The sequence below is a fragment of the Podarcis bocagei genome (assembly GCF_964188305.1).
Source record: "Podarcis bocagei genome assembly, chromosome: 13".
Taxonomy (NCBI): Eukaryota; Metazoa; Chordata; class Lepidosauria; order Squamata; family Lacertidae; genus Podarcis; species Podarcis bocagei.
In genome coordinates this window covers 34622371-34641617 of record NC_138138.1, presented here as the reverse complement: position 1 = coordinate 34641617, position 19247 = coordinate 34622371, and the positions used below count along the sequence as shown (strand labels likewise).

Sequence of the window (19247 nt, the reverse complement as noted above, 5' to 3'; positions counted from 1 at the left end):
AACATCTTCTAAGCCTTCGAGTTTAGTGCTGCTGCTACAGAATGCCCATAAATCACAATTGTGAGCTATATGTTTGCATTTGTGAATGAGAGTTTGCCAGGACTCCCTCTCATTCAAGGAACTGAAACACTCTTATTTTCAATCTTTCCATTTATAAAATCAATCAAAACCTAGTTTAAAAACATGAATCTTCTATCTAGTCCCACACCAAAGACTTGTATTTCCCGAGTTCTTTCCTTGCCATAGGCCAGTCCAAGCCCGCCACGATTATTTCTGTTCAAATAAGTTCAAAACTTCTGCTAACACACAAGAATTATTTTCTTCTTCAAATCCACAATTCCCTGACTTTGGCTTGGCAATTACTTCACCCATTAATTATCATAAAGAGTGTAATCAATTCTGCTGCTTGTAAAAAAAAAAAAAAAAAAAAAGCCCTAAGGCATTGAAGTTAAAATTAAAATCAAGAGATCATATTGTATGTGAAGGATGTCATAAATATACCTTCTTGCATTCAGAGAAAGGTTTAGGCACTAGAAACAGGAACATTAGTATGATTACTGATATTTGTGTTCAGGGATCTTGATTTCAGGTTTCTTAGAAAACATAGATAAAAAGGGAAGAACCTACAAATATAGTAGAATAATGAGCATTTCTGCTTAGCATAATGGCATTAGTGGTTTTGCTGCTGGTACTGCTTCCCCATATAACATCTGAAACTCACATTCATATGTGCAAGGTCCAGCACCCACCTCAGCCTGTTCACAGATACTATCAGAATGGAGACCTCATCATTGGTGTCATTGCTTCTCAGAGCTTCATTGTCTCTAGCTCAATAGACTTCACCAAACAGCCGCCTCCAACATTGAATGAAGACTTAATGTGAGGAAGTGCTAACTTTTTCCATTTAAAAATATCAATTTCCTTCCTTTCCTTTTGTCACTTTTCTTTTCTTTTTCATTTTTGCTGGGAGGGGAGGTATTGCAGTAAGATCAGTTTTGGGAGTGTCAAGCTCCCAGTAGTGGATTATGGTGTTAGGTTGTAAAATTGCTGATACAATTAAATCTACACAAAAAAGGAGGGAAATAGACAATTTTAATTTAGAAGGCAAATGAGTTTGCTTCAAAATTTCTTTCTTTAGTTTGATTGAAATAATAGAAATCTATCAGCCAATGAAAGTGACTGCTTTTGTCTAGTTCTTCATATGTAATATTCTTTTATTAAATCATTTTAGTTCCTCCATCCTCTGTTTTATTTCATCTTCTTGTACAATTCTGTCTCATTAAACTTTTTATTTTGTTATAAATATGTATAAATACCTATCTATGAAGGGTTAAATAAAAAGAGGAAAAGGTAAGGCATTGGGTGAAGAACGCTGAAAGAATGTTATTAGTAGAAAGAATGTTGTATTAGAACACAATTGCAAAGACTGGATATGTTTGAGACTGCATTAAATCACATTTTCAAATTAATTTAAATCATATGGATCATTTTAGTGCATTCTACTCTAAATAGTACTTTTGCAGAAACGTATCAGTGTTGCATTTTTAATGATAAACAGTGATATTGGCAGCTGTTTAATATTTTTGTAATTTGTATTTGAATAAGCCTCTATACTGAAACAATCCTGATGATGAATAGGCAGATCAGAGTGGCATGTTCTTGTTCTTGTTATATCCTTCTGATACACAATGGAACTATCATTCTAGTATAGTACCTAATAATTACCAACACATCCTGGCCTTGGCCTTCTCAGTAAAGGAGATCAATGAAAACCCTCAGATCTTACCCAATATCACCCTGGGCTTCCACATTTATGACAGCTATTTCAATGCCAAGGCGACCTATCATGCCACTATACTACTTACTTCAACTCTGGAGAGATTTGTCCCCAATTACATATGCAATATCCAGAATAATCTAATAGCAGTCATTGGGGGACTGGACTCCGAAATCTCCCTTCATGTGGCAAATGCCTTGGATATTTACAAGATTCCACAGGTAGGATGTACATGTGTGTTGATATTATTGCTATTATTATTATTATTATTATTATTATTATTATTATTATTATGCTCCTTTATGTGCATGACACCTAGTAAGAACAGATATGGCAGGTTGCTATCCCAAGGCACTTACCATATAACAAAACAGAGCAGGGAAACAACAGAGCTTTGTATTGTATTTTACAGACACACCACACAACCCCTGAATGCAGCTTGTGGCCACTTGGACTAAGGGATAGGTAGTTCAAAGGCTTCTTAGAAATGTAAAATTTTGAGGAGGCTGGTAAAGAAAACAAGGAAGGTAGTTGCATGGATGTGAAGAAGTATTGTGGCTTGGGAGCAGAGGCTTGCATCTATCGTGTTAAATGTATGATTTTGCCAAAAGTTACTTGTCAAGCTTTTTAAAGAAGCAAACTGACCTTCTTTGCTGTCCTTTAGCACAATCTTGTTCTTAATAAACTTCTCATTCAATAATGAGCATTGTATGATTCAAACTTCAGTTTTCTGATCTGAAGAATGAATTTCTGTTAAGAACAAAAAGTTAACTGAATGAGAGTGCCATTGTGTACTACTCACCAAGAGCAAGGGTGGGGAAACTAATGTCTTCTAGATGTTGTTGGATCCTGACTCCCGTTATCCAATTATGAATGGTTTGGGTGATGAAAGTTGAAGTACAATAGCATCTGGAGAACCACAATTTTCCCATCCATGAACAAGAGCATTCCAGAAATTGTGAAACCATTCTTTTAGCTTAGTCTTGGAGTGAGTTGTCTCTGGAGTGCCCCAAATATATCAGTCAAGGGGTATAAATAATATACTGTACAGCTATGTATACATCTAGGAAAGTAAATAATATTATCCATATGAGCCACAGTGTGTAGAAGGCAACCAAAATGCTTTGACAACCCATCAACTTGAAAATGATATTGGAACCATGACATTGATCCTGCAAATGAAAATCGAGTTTCTAATTGTATGAACTGTGAGTGGGCTGGTAACATCACACTTATGTTAAACAAAGCTAACAGGAAGGACTCTCCTTCATTGTAAGTTTTCAAGCTGAGGTTGGATGGCCATCTGCCATGGATGTTTTCTTTATTGCAGGGGGTGGACTATAAGATCCTTGGGGTCCCTTCTATGATTCTATAAGAAGTCATTGTTAATAGAATCATATTTACACTATCTCCTGACAAAGGTTTATAACCAGACATGTCCAAATCAAGAGGTTCAGGTTCAGGCAAAACATCTGAGAATGGCTTGTTAGGTAGCCACCCAACCCCTTCAAAATATGTAGAAAAAGAATTTCAAGTGTACACCTAACTTATAGTTTGATTCTAAGGACAATTGATATAAGTTACAGCAGAAATATAAGCATCTTATTTTCCATTTCCATTTTCCATTTATCTTTAGCTAACATACAGCCCTGCTCCAGTGATGAATGATAAAACTCCAGGTCTTCCATTCTACCAGATGGTCCCTAATGAAGCCATTCAGTATACAGGGATTCTTTCTTTACTTCTGCATTTTGGGTGGACATGGATTGGGCTTGTTGTTATGGATACCTCAGATGGAGAAAGATTTGTGCAAACTGTAGTTCCACTGTTTTCCCGGAATGGGGTCTGTTTTGCTTTCATAAAAAGAATTCCAATATTGACTTTTATTGCTGACATTAAGAATGTTCTAGAAGAGGGTGAAAAAATACATGATGTAGTGATGGGCAGCAATGCCAATGTATTGGTTGCCTATGGGGAATCATATTCCTTGGCATTTTTTAGATTTCTTCCATATATATCACAACAAGAAAACATGACAGGTAAATTAAAAGGTAAAGTCTGGATAGGAACAGCACAGGTGGAACATACTTCATTTGTTTATCAAAAGTCATGGGATGATGAACTATTCTACGGTGCTCTTGCCTTCAGAATTCACTCCAATGATGTCCCATGGTTTCACGAATTTGTTGAGAGCATAAATCCATTCAGCAGGACAGGAGATGGTTTTATCAGGGACTTCTGGCAAAGTGCCTTTGGCTGTGAATTTCCAATTCATGCTCTGGATGAGGAGAAGGGGGACTTTTGCACTGGGAAGGAGAAACTGGAAAGCCTCCCTCATTCTTTTTTTGAAATGGGCATGACTGGCCATAGCTACAGTATCTACAATGCTGTCTATGTTGTGGCCCATGCTTTGCATAAAATGTCCTTCACTAGACTCAAACAAAGTGCAGTGGTGAAGAAAGATGGACTGAAACATCAAAAACAACTTTCATTGCTGGTAAGGAACTTAAAGTTCGCTTGTAGATGAGCAGAATATTTTGAGTGAAATAATAGATCATAATGTGCAAACTAAATTCTTTGTGATCTCACATTTTCATCTTAATTCTAGCTCCCACAATCCTGAATGAAAACATAAAAGTTCAACTTTCATTCAGCAATCTTTTTTCTTCTTCCTGGGGCCTATGAGCTTAACATTAGCCCAGATCATACTGCTGCACCTTTGGCTCACATTGTATCACCTCCTGTGTTATTTAGTGTAGTGATTGACAGACTCCATCTTCCCACATCTTCACAGAAATGAAATAGTGTTATTTCAATAGCTTAAATTGATGAATAGTTTGGTGAAATATTTTCATGTGCACAGCAATTCAAACTATTTCAAACTAGTTGCAGATAGGTAGCCGTGTTGGTCTGCCATAGTCAAAATAAAAAAAATTCCTTCCAGTAGCACCTTAAAGACCAACTAAGTTAGTTCTTGGTATGAGCTTTCGTGTGCATGCACACTTCTTCATACCAAGCTCATACCAAGAACTAACTTAGTTGGTCTTTAAGGTGCTACTGGAAGGAATTTTTTTATTTCAAACTATTTAGTTTGAAAGATCCAACCCCATCACTCTTGATCAGGAAAAAATGTTCAAGCATTAGTGGGTTTAAACAACTGCAACAACAACAAAATCTTTTAATTGTGACCTATTTTGTGAGGTTGCTTTATTTTGACAACTGCCACAAATTTTCTTTGGTATGCCTTTCATTGCAGCTCCATCATTCCCTTAGAAGTATCTCATATAACAACAGCTTTGGGGAAATGGTTTCCTTTGACAATAACAGACAGTTTGTAGCTGGATTTGATGTTACCAACTGGGTTAATTCTGGAGACAAACCTGTAGTGAAAGTTGGGAAGATGGATCCCAAGGCTTACTCAGGCCAAGCGTTCACCATCAACGAAGATGCCATTACATGGCACAGCTGGTTTAACCAGGTAAGATTCACCATCCAGCAATTTGGTATCTATTCTTTAATACTTGAATGAGAAGAAAGTCACTGTCTTTGTGTATGTATGTATGTATGTATGTATGTATGTATGTATGTATGTGTGTTTGTGTGTACTCTTAAATATTTGCTAAACAAGGGCAAACTCCAAAAAAAGGGAATTAATGTGAATAGAAACACAATAAATAGAAATGTATGGAAACATATATCAACTGACGACTTGAAAATGATTATTTATATTTATTTTGAATACATGATGGGCCTCAGCTGGTATATCCCAAGAGTAGCACAGTATTATACAGAGGTTGTCAAACTAAGGCCCACAGGTCGGATACGGCCCACCCGGCTCGTTAATCCACCCCACGAACCTTGCGGACCCTGCCGCCCTCTCGGTCAGTCCCCGCGCTAAGAAGGGGCAGAAGCCTCTCCACATGGAGAATGACTTCCATGACACGGCATGGCTTCTGATTGGCTGCAGGAAACTCCTGCAGCTAATCAAAAGCCCTGGATGCCTCTGGGCACTGCCCCTTCCTTCCCACTGAGACGGCCGAGCAGGAGGAATCGGTGGCAGCGTGGAGGCTGCCCTGGCCAGCGGCATCAGGGTGCCATCTCTTCCTTCCCGCTGAGGCGGCTGAGTAGGAGGAAGCGGCTGAGCGGGAAGTGGCAGCAGCATGGAGCAAGTGGCATGGCCTCTGTGCCCCGCTAACACAGAGGATGCCGAAGCTGGTGAAGACGAGGCAGCATTGGCGGCTGGGGCGTGAGTGACATAGGCGGGGGGCCTTTCGGGAGAAGGGGGCTTTAGGGAGGTGGTGGGTCCAGCCCCCCACAAGGTCTGAGGGACAGTGGACCAGCCCCCTCCTGAATAAGTTTGTTGACCCCGGTATTATAGGATGAAACCATGGAATGGAGATCTGCAGCCCCAGTAAAAGTCTTCTTTCTTTTTTTATGACTAGACACAACCTGTTTCTGTGTGTACTGAGAGTTGCCACCCCGGTTCCAGCAAGAAAGTGAAGGAGGGGGAGCCATTTTGCTGCTATGATTGCATCCCATGTCCAGAAGGGAAGATTTCAGACAAGGATGGTAAGAAATAGACTTTACAAAGATTAGGTCCAACCCCACATAGCATACAAACTTATTTTTGTTTTCTTCTGTTTGGACTGGATGTGAACCTGAAGAAGAATAAATAATTTGTATTACTCTGGGGAATCATGTGCCCCTCCTTATACTACTCATATTCAAAAAGCCATCATTCAGTGTTCAGCTGGGATACATAAAGGCAAACACGTATATGGAGATAAAGGTAAAGGTAAAGGTACTCTTGCCCGTTCGGGCTAGTCGTGACCGACTCTGGGGTTGCGTGCTCATCTCGCTTAAGAGGCCGGGGGGCCAGCGCTGTCCGAAGACACTTCCGGGTCACGTGGCCAGCGTGACGAAGCTGCTCTGGCGAGCCAGCACCAGCGCAGCACACGGAAACGCCGTTTACCTTCCCGCTATAAAGCGGTACCTATTTATCTACTTGCACTTAAGGGTGCTTTTGAACTGCTAGGTGGGCAGGAGCTGGGTCACATTCCTGGCCTCTGTGTGATCAAAAGAAAAATATGAAGAAACCTTGTCAGTGCATTTGCCGGAACATGTTTATAAGCTTCCTTGTGAAGAAGAGCCCTGATAAGGCCACATTCCTGATGATGGGGATACTTGTAAGCATAAAAGCAAATGCATTTACACATCATTCAAAGAGTTTTCCCCATCTCATGTTGCTTTCTCAGAGCCCTTGTGAAGCAGAACACCACAGGATTGAACCTTCCTGCTCTCAGAACGATGATTTCTACTTGCTATATCTTTTCTACACACACAAACAATTTATTCTTCTGGCTGTAAGCTACCTCAATTATTTTAAATGTATGTGTCAGGTATAAATAATAAATTCATTATGAACTTCTATCTTGAAAAAAAATTGGCTTCTATATCTATCATCTATCATCTATCAATCATCTGTCCATCATCTTTGGTGAGATGTGTATAACTTATCTGAAAGGGAAATAACTATTTTTTTCAGATTTGAGTGATTGTTATGAATGCACAGATGAAAATTATCCAAACAAAAACAGAGATTTGTGTATTCCCAAGAATGTAAGCTACCTGACATTTGAAGAGCCTTTGGGAATCACTTTAGCCTGTTTGTCTCTTTCATTGTGTTTGATCACAGCTCTTGTCCTAGTGACCTTTATGAAGCACCATGACACCCCTATTGTCAAAGCCAACAACCGGGACCTCACCTACATTCTCCTTATCTCCCTCCTACTCTGCTTCATTTGTACATTGCTATTCGTTGGCAAACCTTGGAAAGTGACATGTCTCCTCCGGCAAACTGCTTTTGGCATCATCTTCTCTGTGGCTGTTTCTTGTGTGCTGGCAAAAACCATCACAGTTGTCCTGGCTTTCATGGCCACTAAGCCAGGATCTAGGGTGAAGAAATGGATTGGGAAAAGCCTTGCCTACTCCATTGTCATCTCCTCTTCTGTCATTCAAGCAGGCACCTGCCTTGTGTGGCTGGCAACCAATCCTCCATTCCCAGATGTTGACATGCACTCTGTGTCTGATGAAATTATACTCGAATGTAATGAGAACTCTGTGACTATGTTTTACTGTGTTCTTGGCTACCTGGGCTTCCTGGCTATTGTTAGTTTCACTGTAGCTTTCCTTGCCAGGAAGTTACCTGACAGTTTCAATGAAGCCAAGTTTATCACCTTCAGTATGCTGGTCTTCTGTAGTGTTTGGTTATCTTTTGTTCCAACTTACTTGAGCACTAAAGGGAAATACATGGTAGCAGTGGAGATCTTTTCTATCTTAACCTCTAGTTCTGGGCTGCTGGGCTGTATCTTTTCTCCAAAATGTTACATTATTTTGTTGAGGCCTGAGCTGAATGACAGGGGCCTGCTAATAAGAAGAAAGTCTTGAAGAACGTACTTGTCTGTGTTTTGGTTACTGCCTATGATACAGTGGTGTTTGTTGCATTTATATAATGTATTATCATGTGTTGCTGTAAGAAACAGCATTATGAATACATGCCAACTCACTTTCCTCAAGACTCTTTTCCAAATTCTTCATGAATTCCATAAATTCCACAGACTTTTTAAACATTTGGATTCATAGAAGTTCATGTTAAATGCATTTTTGGATAAGTCAGACATATAATGCCCTCATCCAATGTATTTATTTATTTATTGCATGGAATTTATATACTGTTCGATCATAAAAACCTCAAAGCTAGGGCTCACACTCATCTGCTATGTCAATAGTAGCACCTGCCGCAGAGTCCTGAACAAAACTGGGAGTAGTGATTACCTCTACCAGTAGAAGTGACACCAACCTAAACTATGCCAGCTTCCATGGATAAGCTGACAGGACAGATAAGGGATCAAGCGAAACAAATATTGAGTAACGACTGGAGTATATTTAAACAATACCTGAAAGACCACTGTGGAGAACTAAATTTTTTGACTGCTTTAGATTAACTCTTGTAATGAGAAACATTAAATAGTAGAGAAAAAGCTGATTACCAACAACCTAGATTTATCATGATATGCAGCATGTGGCAGGCAGCTGGCTCGGGAACTGGGAAAGTTGAAATCCTCCCATTAATCCACCTCACTGCTGGGACCTCATTAGTTTTAATAAATATAACCTGTTACCCATCTTTCTTGGGTGTGTTGGCAAAGGTTCCTGCCCCCTTTAAGTACAGAAGAAGTGTGTGCAATATCAATTGACCAATTCACAAAGTTAACAAAAGTCAGGCTTCCTATCCTGAAAACATTCAGAAATTTGACTCTCCTCTGAATGATGTGAAAAGGTCCCATGAAAATGAATTTCTATCATTGTTTCTCTGTTTTTCATTACTGTTAGCTCAAATGCCCAACTTTCACCTAACTAAGTGAAAATTATAACTTCTTTTAAGATAGACAAACAAATTCAGTTTCACAATTCCTCAGAGAATTGATAGATTTCAGCTGGTGAACATCTTTCCTTTAATTATAATAAGTATAGTAATTCTCCAATTTCTCTATCCCCCCATGAACGTGGACACCATCAAAGCTAATGAGACAGTCTGTAAAAGATAATATACACAAATCTCACCCCAAATGATGTCCTCCAACTGTTTTGGACTACAACTTCAATAGAACCAGCCAGTGGTGGATGCTGGAAATTGAAATTCAAAACATATGGAGAGTGCTCAAGAAGGCTGGCAATCTCTAGCGATCACAGCTAGAATTAGGAAATGTGAATAGACAAGGATCTGGCAGCATGATCAGGGTTTTTATTTTTTAAAAACATTTTCTTGCAGTCTGTATTTTATACATATAAGGAGACTAAATTGCCAATGTTTTTTCTCAGTGATACTGTCATCTTTAGAAATAGTTGTTTTCAGTGTTAAGGCAATGTTTATAGCAAGGATGGTGGCATTGTTGGTCTTGATGTTGATGCTACTTCCTCATGTAATATCCAAGACTCGCATTGTTAAATGCAATGTCCCTGATCCACAGCCTCCACTCCATCAGTATCATCAGAATGGTGTGATATGTATTGTTTCTTGATGGAAAATTAATAAAAAATATTTTTTTAAAAAAATTAGATACCTGCGAGATCAAAGGTTCATCGAGGACTGTGGAAAGTTAGTTGAGTACTGGGAATGTATAAGTGACAAAGAAATAACGTTAGTGGCATTTAAAGAAGCTCTGTAAAAACTTAAGAAATATTGCAAAAAAGAAAAACAGATGTGGAAGGGTATGCCAAAAGGCAATAGCAAATTTAGGAAATGTGTAATTAAAAAAGCTTAATTTGGATGATTGTCAGAGAGGCTGAAGGAAGTCCAAAAAATGAGAAAATCTGTGGAAGTTGTAATGTGGTGTGATATGTATTGTTTCTTGATGGAAAATTAATAAAAAAATATTTAAAAAAATAATAATTTCAGGTTTCCACTTTGATTCATACTTTAATCCCTTATATACCATGGCAGGCAACTGGGTTCATTACACGTGGCAACATTTGCATGGGAGTTCAATCCTTGGCAAAGTATTAATGCATATCATTTTCTAGACCCCTCAAATTGGAATGGAAAAAGAACAGTTGTCTCCTTGGTTTTTTTTAAGTGGAGTGGAGGGGGACTCTGGTTATTTTTTAACCAAGGTAAGGGAATCTTTGATGGGCTGGTCCATCTCAAAAAACCTTAATGAATACCAAGGTAGATTAAAGCTTTTAATTCCTCTGTCAAGTTATCTGCCAAAAATGTTTCTGCATGGTTACTCTGTCCCATTGTGTGCCTTGAGTTCCGGCAAACTTTAGCTGAAAAAAGCCCTGGTTGCAGGAAACCTATCACTTGGTTTCTAAATGGTCAGTATTCCTCTCATGTGAAGACAGAATTGCTCCTTTGAGGTCTGCCCCATGGGCAGCTGCCTAGTTGACCTAATGACAAGCACTGGAACTCAATGTAGAACATAGCTGTGAAGCATTTACAAAGTGTGGCATACTTTTCTGATAAGGAATGCAACTCTCTTTCTAGTGTGGTGCCTAAGCATTACCAGAACATCCTGGCCTTGCAATTTGCAGTGAAGGAGATCAATGAAAATCCTCAGATTCTACCCAATGTCACTCTAGGCTTCCACATCTATGACAGCTATTTCAATGCCAAATGGACCTATCATGCCACAATGTTACTCACATCCACACTGGAAACATTTGTCCCCAACTACATCTGTGACATCAAGCAAAACCTTTTAGCCATCATTGGGGGACTGGACTCCCAGACTTCCCTTCAAGTGGCAACAATATTGGATATCTATAAGGTTCCACAGGTGGGATATTTCTCTCTTGGTGTCCAGAATAGGGATTTACTCCATCTATGTTGTATGATGTAGTTTGGAAAAACAAATCTGTGCATTCCAAATAACCAGAGGGACATATTTTTGCATAAATGTTGGATGGGAGATTTTTAAAATGAAGCCTGCTCCTGAGGCAGAAATAAGGTTTTTTTTCATTTCATTTCAATCACTGCAATGACAATTTGGGGAGCATTCAGGGAACTTCTTATCTCTCGAAAACTTTTGGCTCTGCTTCAAGATATATATACCTCATTTCCTACAATTTAGTATCTAAAGAGTGTGACTTTTGAGCCCAGAAGTCCTCAGTGTTGTTGCTACACCTTGAATCTATTGGAAATCCTTACACATGACACTGTTCTCTCTGCTTCTGCCAGCGACACAAATATAGGTTGGTGCCCAAAACAGCAATAAATAATTAAGTAATAATTGTGAAAATAAGAAATATTTAGGGGAACAACAAATTTTGTCCTTGCTCAGGGCACCATATTACAAAAGTCTTGCTCTACCTCCACTCTCTAGCCATAGCATTTTTGTAGCACCATTGGAAGAACTGCTGATATAACAACATGTTTCAAGTTAAAGTGGTTATCACTTCTGTCACTTTCTCCCTTCCCCACATTTCTATTTAGCTCATATATGGATCTGCACCACTGATGAATGATAAAACTCCAGGACTTTATTTCTACCAGATGAGTCCCAAGGAAGACCTCCAGTATCAGGGGATTCTCTATTTCCTTCTGCATTTCAGGTGGACATGGATTGGGATCCTTACCTTCAACGATGAATATGGAGATAGATTTATACAAACTGTGGTGCCACTTTTCTCCCAGAGTGGTATCTGTTTTGCCTTCACTGAAAGAACTCAGAAATTCACTTTTGTCACAGAAATTAATGCTTTGTTTAACAAAGGGGCAAAAATTCACGATAATATAATTAATAGCAAAGCCAGTGCAGTTGTGGTCTATGGGGAATCGTATGCTGTGCCTTTTTTCAGATGGTTGCCATACCTGTCAGAACAAGAAGAAATGCCAAGTAAGCAAAAGGGTAAAGTGTGGATTATGACAGCCCAGATGGAGCTAACATCATTTGTTTATCAAAGGACTTGGGATACAGAAATACTGCACGGGGCTCTCTCCTTCACAGCCCATTCTTGTGATCTACCAGGATTTCACAAATTTGTTGAGAACAAAAACCCTTCTAGCTCAAAAGGAGATGGTTTTATCATGGACTTCTGGCAACAGGCATTTGGTTGTGTATTCACAAATCAAGTTACTGGCAATATGGAAGGAGATATCTGCACCGGGGAAGAGAGATTGGAGAATCTTCCTGGTCCTTTTTTTGAAATGAGCATGACCAGCCACAGCTACAACATCTACAATGCTGTTTATGTTGTGGCCCAAGCTTTGCATGCCATGTCTACTTCCCAAGTCAAACACAGATCAATGGAAGGCCGTGGAGAACTGAAGCTTCAGAATCAACGGCTGTGGCAGGTAAGGGGCTGAGCATCCTCATTTAACAAGGCATGGGCATTATTTGCCCTGCCTCTTCACTGTGTACCACAGAAGAGGGAATGTTTGAAAATTGAAGTAGAAATATACAGCGAAAATGAAAATATGAGTTTTATTCCAGCTGAGTTCTAGTCTTTCCCTTTATCATTCCGCCTTCACCAACATGTACTTAACAGTTCATAAAATAAATTTTATTATCCACCTTCCTAAGATAATGTGGGTATATATTTGTGAAATCCTCATTGTTATTATTTTTCGTAAACAGTTTTGACTAGCAGATACATTTTCCCAATACAAGTTCTTTTCACAAATGAAGCATCACAAAACTCAGAGAAGTGTGAATTTGGGAGGAAAATTGTATTTCAGTTCACATATTTGTTCAAAAAGTGTGAATTGATTATTAAGATGCAAACAAAATTATATTTCTCCTCTTTCCCTATACGTTGGAATTGTAAAAAGGTTTTGAAATGTTTTCTTCATTACAGACACTGTACACTATTGTCCTATTTGTGTATGTATGTTCTGTGTACTCAAACCCTTATACATTCTGTTTTATTTTGGAAGTAAAATTAAGTATTTCTATATAGAATGTTCCATGAACGAGTTATATGCAATGCCCATTTACTACCTGAAAGGACCCACACAAAACACTGGTCTACATTCTTTATATGGTGAGTTCAAGCAATTCAGGATTTGCTTAGATACTGGGGTGTGTGAACATATGTATTATATTTATTTGTGTATTTATTTTTCATTATTATTAACTACTATGACATTTCCATTCTCCTACCTTATTTTTCAGTTTTTATTTTTTTAAATAATTTTTATTAAATTTCCAATTAACAAATCAATCATATCACATTAATTCCAAATTGTACCAATACACAATACATTGAAATCTTTAGCCGAATTTTAAATTTTTGTTGGGGGTACCCATGCTTTGAGTTCAGAAAAGGTCCAATCATCTAATATTTCTGCTGCTTTGATGTTCTATTTTTCAGTACCCCCCCCCCCAACAAACAGTAAGCATTCTTTGGCTGCTACAGTAAATGCTCTCAGTGTTCATTTGGATGTTTGGGGGTTTGTACCCCACTCAGAGTTTCCTTCGCTAAAGTCTTCTTTTGTACGGTACCTCTGCAAACCTTGGGGCTCCCCTAAACCTGCTCATACCATCCCTTTGCATGTGGATGATAGCTAAGGATCCATATTTACATCTTGAACTTGGCATATAGAAAGACTGATATGTAAACCCACAATGTATATTCCATGAAACCTACAGAGCCATCACTTTCAACAACTCAGAGATTGGGGTGGCAGACCACAGTATGTTATGAAGTCCTACTCAGAGCAGCCCCACTGAAATGAATGAATCTCAGTTATGCATGCGTATTAATTTCAATGGTTTAATATGAGTAAGACCAGTGTTGAATACCACCTATAGACACAACGTTCGAAGAAAAAATACACCCACATTTTGTCAATAATATTTTCAGTAAACTTGCAATGTTAGTGGTTTTCCCTTTCAACATAGAGATTCCTGTGGCTGAGCCAGCAACTTCTCCATAGAATAAATAACAACTAGGGATTTTCTTTTAGTAATTTGAGAACATGCCCATAGGTTTTATTTCACAACTGAGATTTGACATTTATAGGATGGAATGGCCATGAATTTATATTATTATCTGTGTATACCAACAAAACAAAGCAGAAACAAAACAAAAAAAGGAAATGTGAAAAAGTACTAAAACTGTAAAATTAGACATAAAACCAGTGCTTTTTTATGGGGCTACTCAATGGTACATAGGTGAACCTTTTTCTCTCCAGATGTTAAAAGTGTGGCATTTCCTGTAACAAAATCATGGTGAATAGTAGCACCTTTTATTCTTAAATGAAGAAGAAGCACTGCATCGAACAACACACACACACACACACACACACACACACACACACACACACACACACACAAAGAGAGACCCGGCAAACCTGTGGAATCTTGAAAATATCCACAAGTTTTGACACCTGAAGGGGGTTGGGAATCCAGACCCCCAATGACCACAACCAGCTTAGTTTGAATATCACTGTTGTTAGTTGGAACAAAAATTCCCAAGGTGTGCATAATTAATTAAGAGATTAATTGGATTGTTTATACCAGCTAACCTAGCTTGTGTGTGGGTTTTTTTGTATTTTGTTTTTGTATAAATAATGCATATACTATTAGCTTATCATGAGCAGTCATGAAGGCTTGCTGTTTCATTCATTCATTCCGAGCTGCAATGGCAAAAAAATGTGTACAGTGGTACCTCGGGTTACATACACTTCAGGTTACATACGCTTCAGGTTACAGACTCTGCTAACCCAGAAATAGAACCTCGGGTTAAGATCTTTGCTTCAGGATGAGAACACAAATCGTGCAGTAGCGGTGCGACGGCAGCTGGAGGTCCCATTAGCTGAAGTGGTGCTTCAGGTTAAGAACAGTTTCAGGTTAAGAACGGACCTCCGGAACGAATTAAGTTCTTAACCTGAGGTACCACTGTATTGCCTTGTAAGCCTTTTTATATACGTCTTTATAATAATGCACTAGAACAGATCACTCTGCTGTTTTGTGCAATATTCTTTGGAATCTCTGCAACTGAGGCCTTTGGAGCCACAGTCAATCCTTTGTCATGGAATGTATTTGGGCTCACAGGACAGAAAAGTGTGCTGGGCTGCAAAAAGACTATAACCCTGGAAACTGAGGAGAGGCTGAGGATAATGTAAGTGAAATTCAAGAGTGGGACAGGGGGATACTTAGGTTAATCAACGGTGTTAATCCTTTCATTTCTAAAATGCTCTGTACTTAGTCTTTGTGTGAAGAATGTTACTGCTGGTAGCAAAGGAACCTTCACATGCACAGCTGTATGTCTGGAAATGTCCACATAACCAAGAACCAACTGGAACAAATTTGCCTCCCTTTCTGAAGAAAAATCCAAGTAATTGGGGCTAAAGATTCAATGAAACTGCCAATTATTCTAAGCTTTTCCCTTTTCTGTTTGAATCAAGCTGCATCATTTTCTGAAAGGTATCCACTTTAACAACAGTGCTGGGGATAAGATCTCCTTTGACCACAATGGGGAGTTGGTGGCTGGATTTGATATTATCAACTGGATTATCTCCCCAAACCAAACCTTTCATAGAGTGAAGGTGGGGAAGATAGATCCCCAGGGTCCTCCAGAAAAAGCATTCGGCATCAGTGAGGATGTGATAACATGGCACAAGTGGTTTAATCAGGTAGGAGCCAATTTTGTGTTTGGAAAATAGTTCAGTTTTGAGTGACCACTGACGTCCTGTCCTTTCCCAAAGCCATCTGAGTTGGTAGCCATCACTGCCTCCTGTGGAAGTCAGGGTCCTGAATCTTCCAACATTCACCATCACTGGAGGTCCATGAGTAGCGAGTGTTGGTGCATTTGGGTCCTGCTTCTGGGCTTTCCATAGGCATTTGGTCAGCAATAATAATAATAAAACCTTTAAAAGAGCCTGCTGGATCAGGCCAATGGCACATGTAGTCCACCATCCTGTTACCACAGTGATCAACTATTGAAAGCCCCACCTCACTTGGGATTCCCAGTAACTGGCATTCAGAGGCATTAGAGATAGAAAGCAGCCATCGTGGCCACTGTGAGAAGGCAATGCTGGTCTAGAGGGCCCTTTTGTCTGATGTGGCAGAACTATTCCTGTGTTCTCATGATGAGCACCCATCCTACAATAGGCACCCATCTTGAAGCAAAAAGCAGTTGGGTCTCGAACATGCCTATTTTTCTCCCCATCAACCTCCCAGCATTTCCAAGTTTAGCACAGCAGCATAAAATGAAACCTTAGAAGAGTAGTTCCCATGCTGCTTCAATATCATATAAAAATCTTATCAATAAGATTCTAATGTTATTGTTCTTAAGATTAATACCCTGTCATTTCCTGTATGAAACAGGTCCAGCCCCTTTCTTTATGCACTGAGCATTGCAATCCTGGCTTTAGAAAGAAAATGAAGGAGGGAGAGCCATTTTGCTGCTATGATTGCATCCCATGTCCAGAAGGAAAGATTTCAGAACAAAGGGGTAGGTAATATTTTGTATAGTTGAACCATTCCATTTTCAAAATATTTGGCTGTTACATTTCACATTGTATTTGAGCTTTAATGTGATGTTAAAACAGCTTCTTGCTATATGTCAAGGAGCTGTCAGACAAGCACATGTCATTCACAGGGCAGGAAAGAACGTGAGGTATGAAGTGCACTTAGTTTTTATTCACAGAAAGTAATAACACAGCGGGGACGCGGGTGGCGCTGTGGGTTAAACCTCAGTGCCTAGGACTTGTGGATCGCATGGTCGGCAGTTCGAATCCCCGTGGCGGGGTGCGCTCCCGTCGTTCGGTCCTAGTGCCTGCCAACCTAGCAGTTCGAAAGCACCCTCGGGTGCAAGTAGATAAATAGGGACCGCTTACCAGCGGGAAGGTAAACGACGTTCTGTGTGCTTGTCAGATGCAGCTTGTCACGCTGGCCACGTGACCCGGAAGTGTCTGGGGACAGCACTGGCTCCCGGCCTCTAGAGTGAGATGAGCGCACAACCCTAGAGTCTCTCAAGACTGGCCCGTACGGGCAGGGGTACCTTAACCTTTACCGTTAATAACACATCAGAGCTCCTCTGCCTCATCCCATTCAGCTGGAGCAATTGCTGAAACTGACCACTGGCCCTTCCTTGCTCCACTAGCTAGCCTCCCCCTGTGGATCAATCCCAAGCAGACAGAGGCTGTGGTGAGAGGGTGGGCTCCTCCTCTGAGCCTGTCTGGCCATTACTTGTTTCACCAATTAATTTCTATTAATTTTCCAATTTTTTAACAGATTAACAACAAATTTATTCAAATTTAACAAATCATAAAATTGACTTTCCACCACCCTTTCTAGATACTATTTTAAATTGGGATGATATCTGATGTTCTTGCAAATTAGGTATTCTGTTAGCACTGCACCTTAAGAGAAGCAATGGGGGCATGATATTCATATGAAATTTCCTGCAATTAAAAAGATCCCAAAACCAATAATAAGGCTTTTCTTCATATCTTAAACTTTGTCTTTTTTTTTGGGGGGGGGGACCATGAACACGCAATAGGGCTATTTGTAATATAGCCACAGATCTCTTGGATACTATACTATAATATGTTATTTTTTTTTTGTTTCATATGCCCAGAACTCTGGGATACTTTACAATACTATAAAAAGTGTATGCGAATTATTTTACATATACCGGGACCATTTCTTCACAAAAGAATTTCCAAACAAAGACAACCCAAATAAGCAACAAATATGGAACACTTCTGAGTCCTCATAGCCACTGTAAGCTTGCTACTATAAACCATAAAACTCTAAAACAATTGAGAACCGACACTTCAGAGCATCAATGTGTTGGTGCAGTTCATGACTTTTTAAGCTTAAGACCCCTTTTTTCCAGACCTGAATGACTGCTATGAATGTAGCAGTGAAGACTATCCAAACAAAAACCAAGATGCATGCATTTCAAAGGTTATAACCTTCTTGTCTTTCGAAGAACCTTTGGGGATCAGTCTATCCTGTTTGGCTTCTGCCCTATCTTTGATCACCATTATGGTGCTAGGAATGTTTGTGAGGCACCACAACACTCCCATCATCAAAGCCAACAACCGGGACCTTACCTACACTCTCCTCATCTCCCTTGTGCTCTGCTTCCTGTGTGCTTTGCTATTTATTGGCCAACCTGGGAGGGTGACATGTCTCTTCCGACAAACTGCTTTTGGTATCATCTTCTCGGTGGCTGTTTCTTGTGTGTTGGCAAAAACTATCACAGTGATTCTGGTTTTCATGGCCACCAAGCCAGGATCTCGAATGAGGAAGTGGGTGGGGAAAAGACTGACCAATTCCATTATGTTATCATGCTTCCTTGCCCAAAACGGAATTTGTACTGTTTGGTTGGTAACCTTTCCCCCATTCCCAGACACCAACATTCACTCATTTGCTGAGGAAATTGTACTGGAGTGTAACGAGGGGTCTGTAATTATGTTTTACAGTGTGTTGAGCTACCTCGGCTTTCTGGCCATTGTCAGCTTTGCTGTGGCTTTCTTTGCCAGGAAGTTACCTGACAGTTTCAATGAAGCCAAGTTCATCACTTTCAGCATGTTGATCTTTTGCAGTGTTTGGCTATCTTTTATTCCATCCTACCTGAGCTCCAAGGGAAAGTACATGGTTGCAGTGGAGATTTTCTCTATCTTGGCCTCTAGTGCTGGTTTGCTGTGTTGCATTTTTGCACCAAAATGTTACATCATTATGCTCAGGCCCGAATTGAATAACAAGGAACAACTAATAAGAAGGAAAACTTGAATAAGTGAAATGTATTTGTATTTAGCTGTAGTCTGCAGTGTGGAGTTTACTATGTATGAATGAAATCTCTGACTGTGTGACATTTTTTTGATTAGGTACAATAAAACACAACAAACAATGAACACATTTTCTTTACTTGAAACTATAATAACTAAAAACAATACAGCACATGCCCACAAAAAGGTAAACATGAAAATTATTTGTCTGACATGTGAACA

At 39.5% G+C, this 19247-nt stretch overlaps 1 protein-coding gene across 1 annotated transcript; it reads left to right on the top strand.

Moving 5' to 3' along the window:
• Window positions 1–664: 664 nt before the first annotated feature.
• On the top strand, window positions 665–19029 carry LOC308571798 (vomeronasal type-2 receptor 26-like; the record flags this gene model as incomplete). The annotated part of the gene is made up of 9 exons (XM_081167422.1): window positions 665–879; window positions 1707–1998; window positions 3414–4274; window positions 5034–5255; window positions 10804–11115; window positions 11772–12632; window positions 15690–15917; window positions 16612–16738; window positions 18128–19029. 9 exons carry the CDS (start codon window positions 665–667, stop codon window positions 19027–19029), a joined length of 4020 nt encoding a protein of 1339 aa, XP_081023548.1.
• Window positions 19030–19247: the final 218 nt, after the last annotated feature.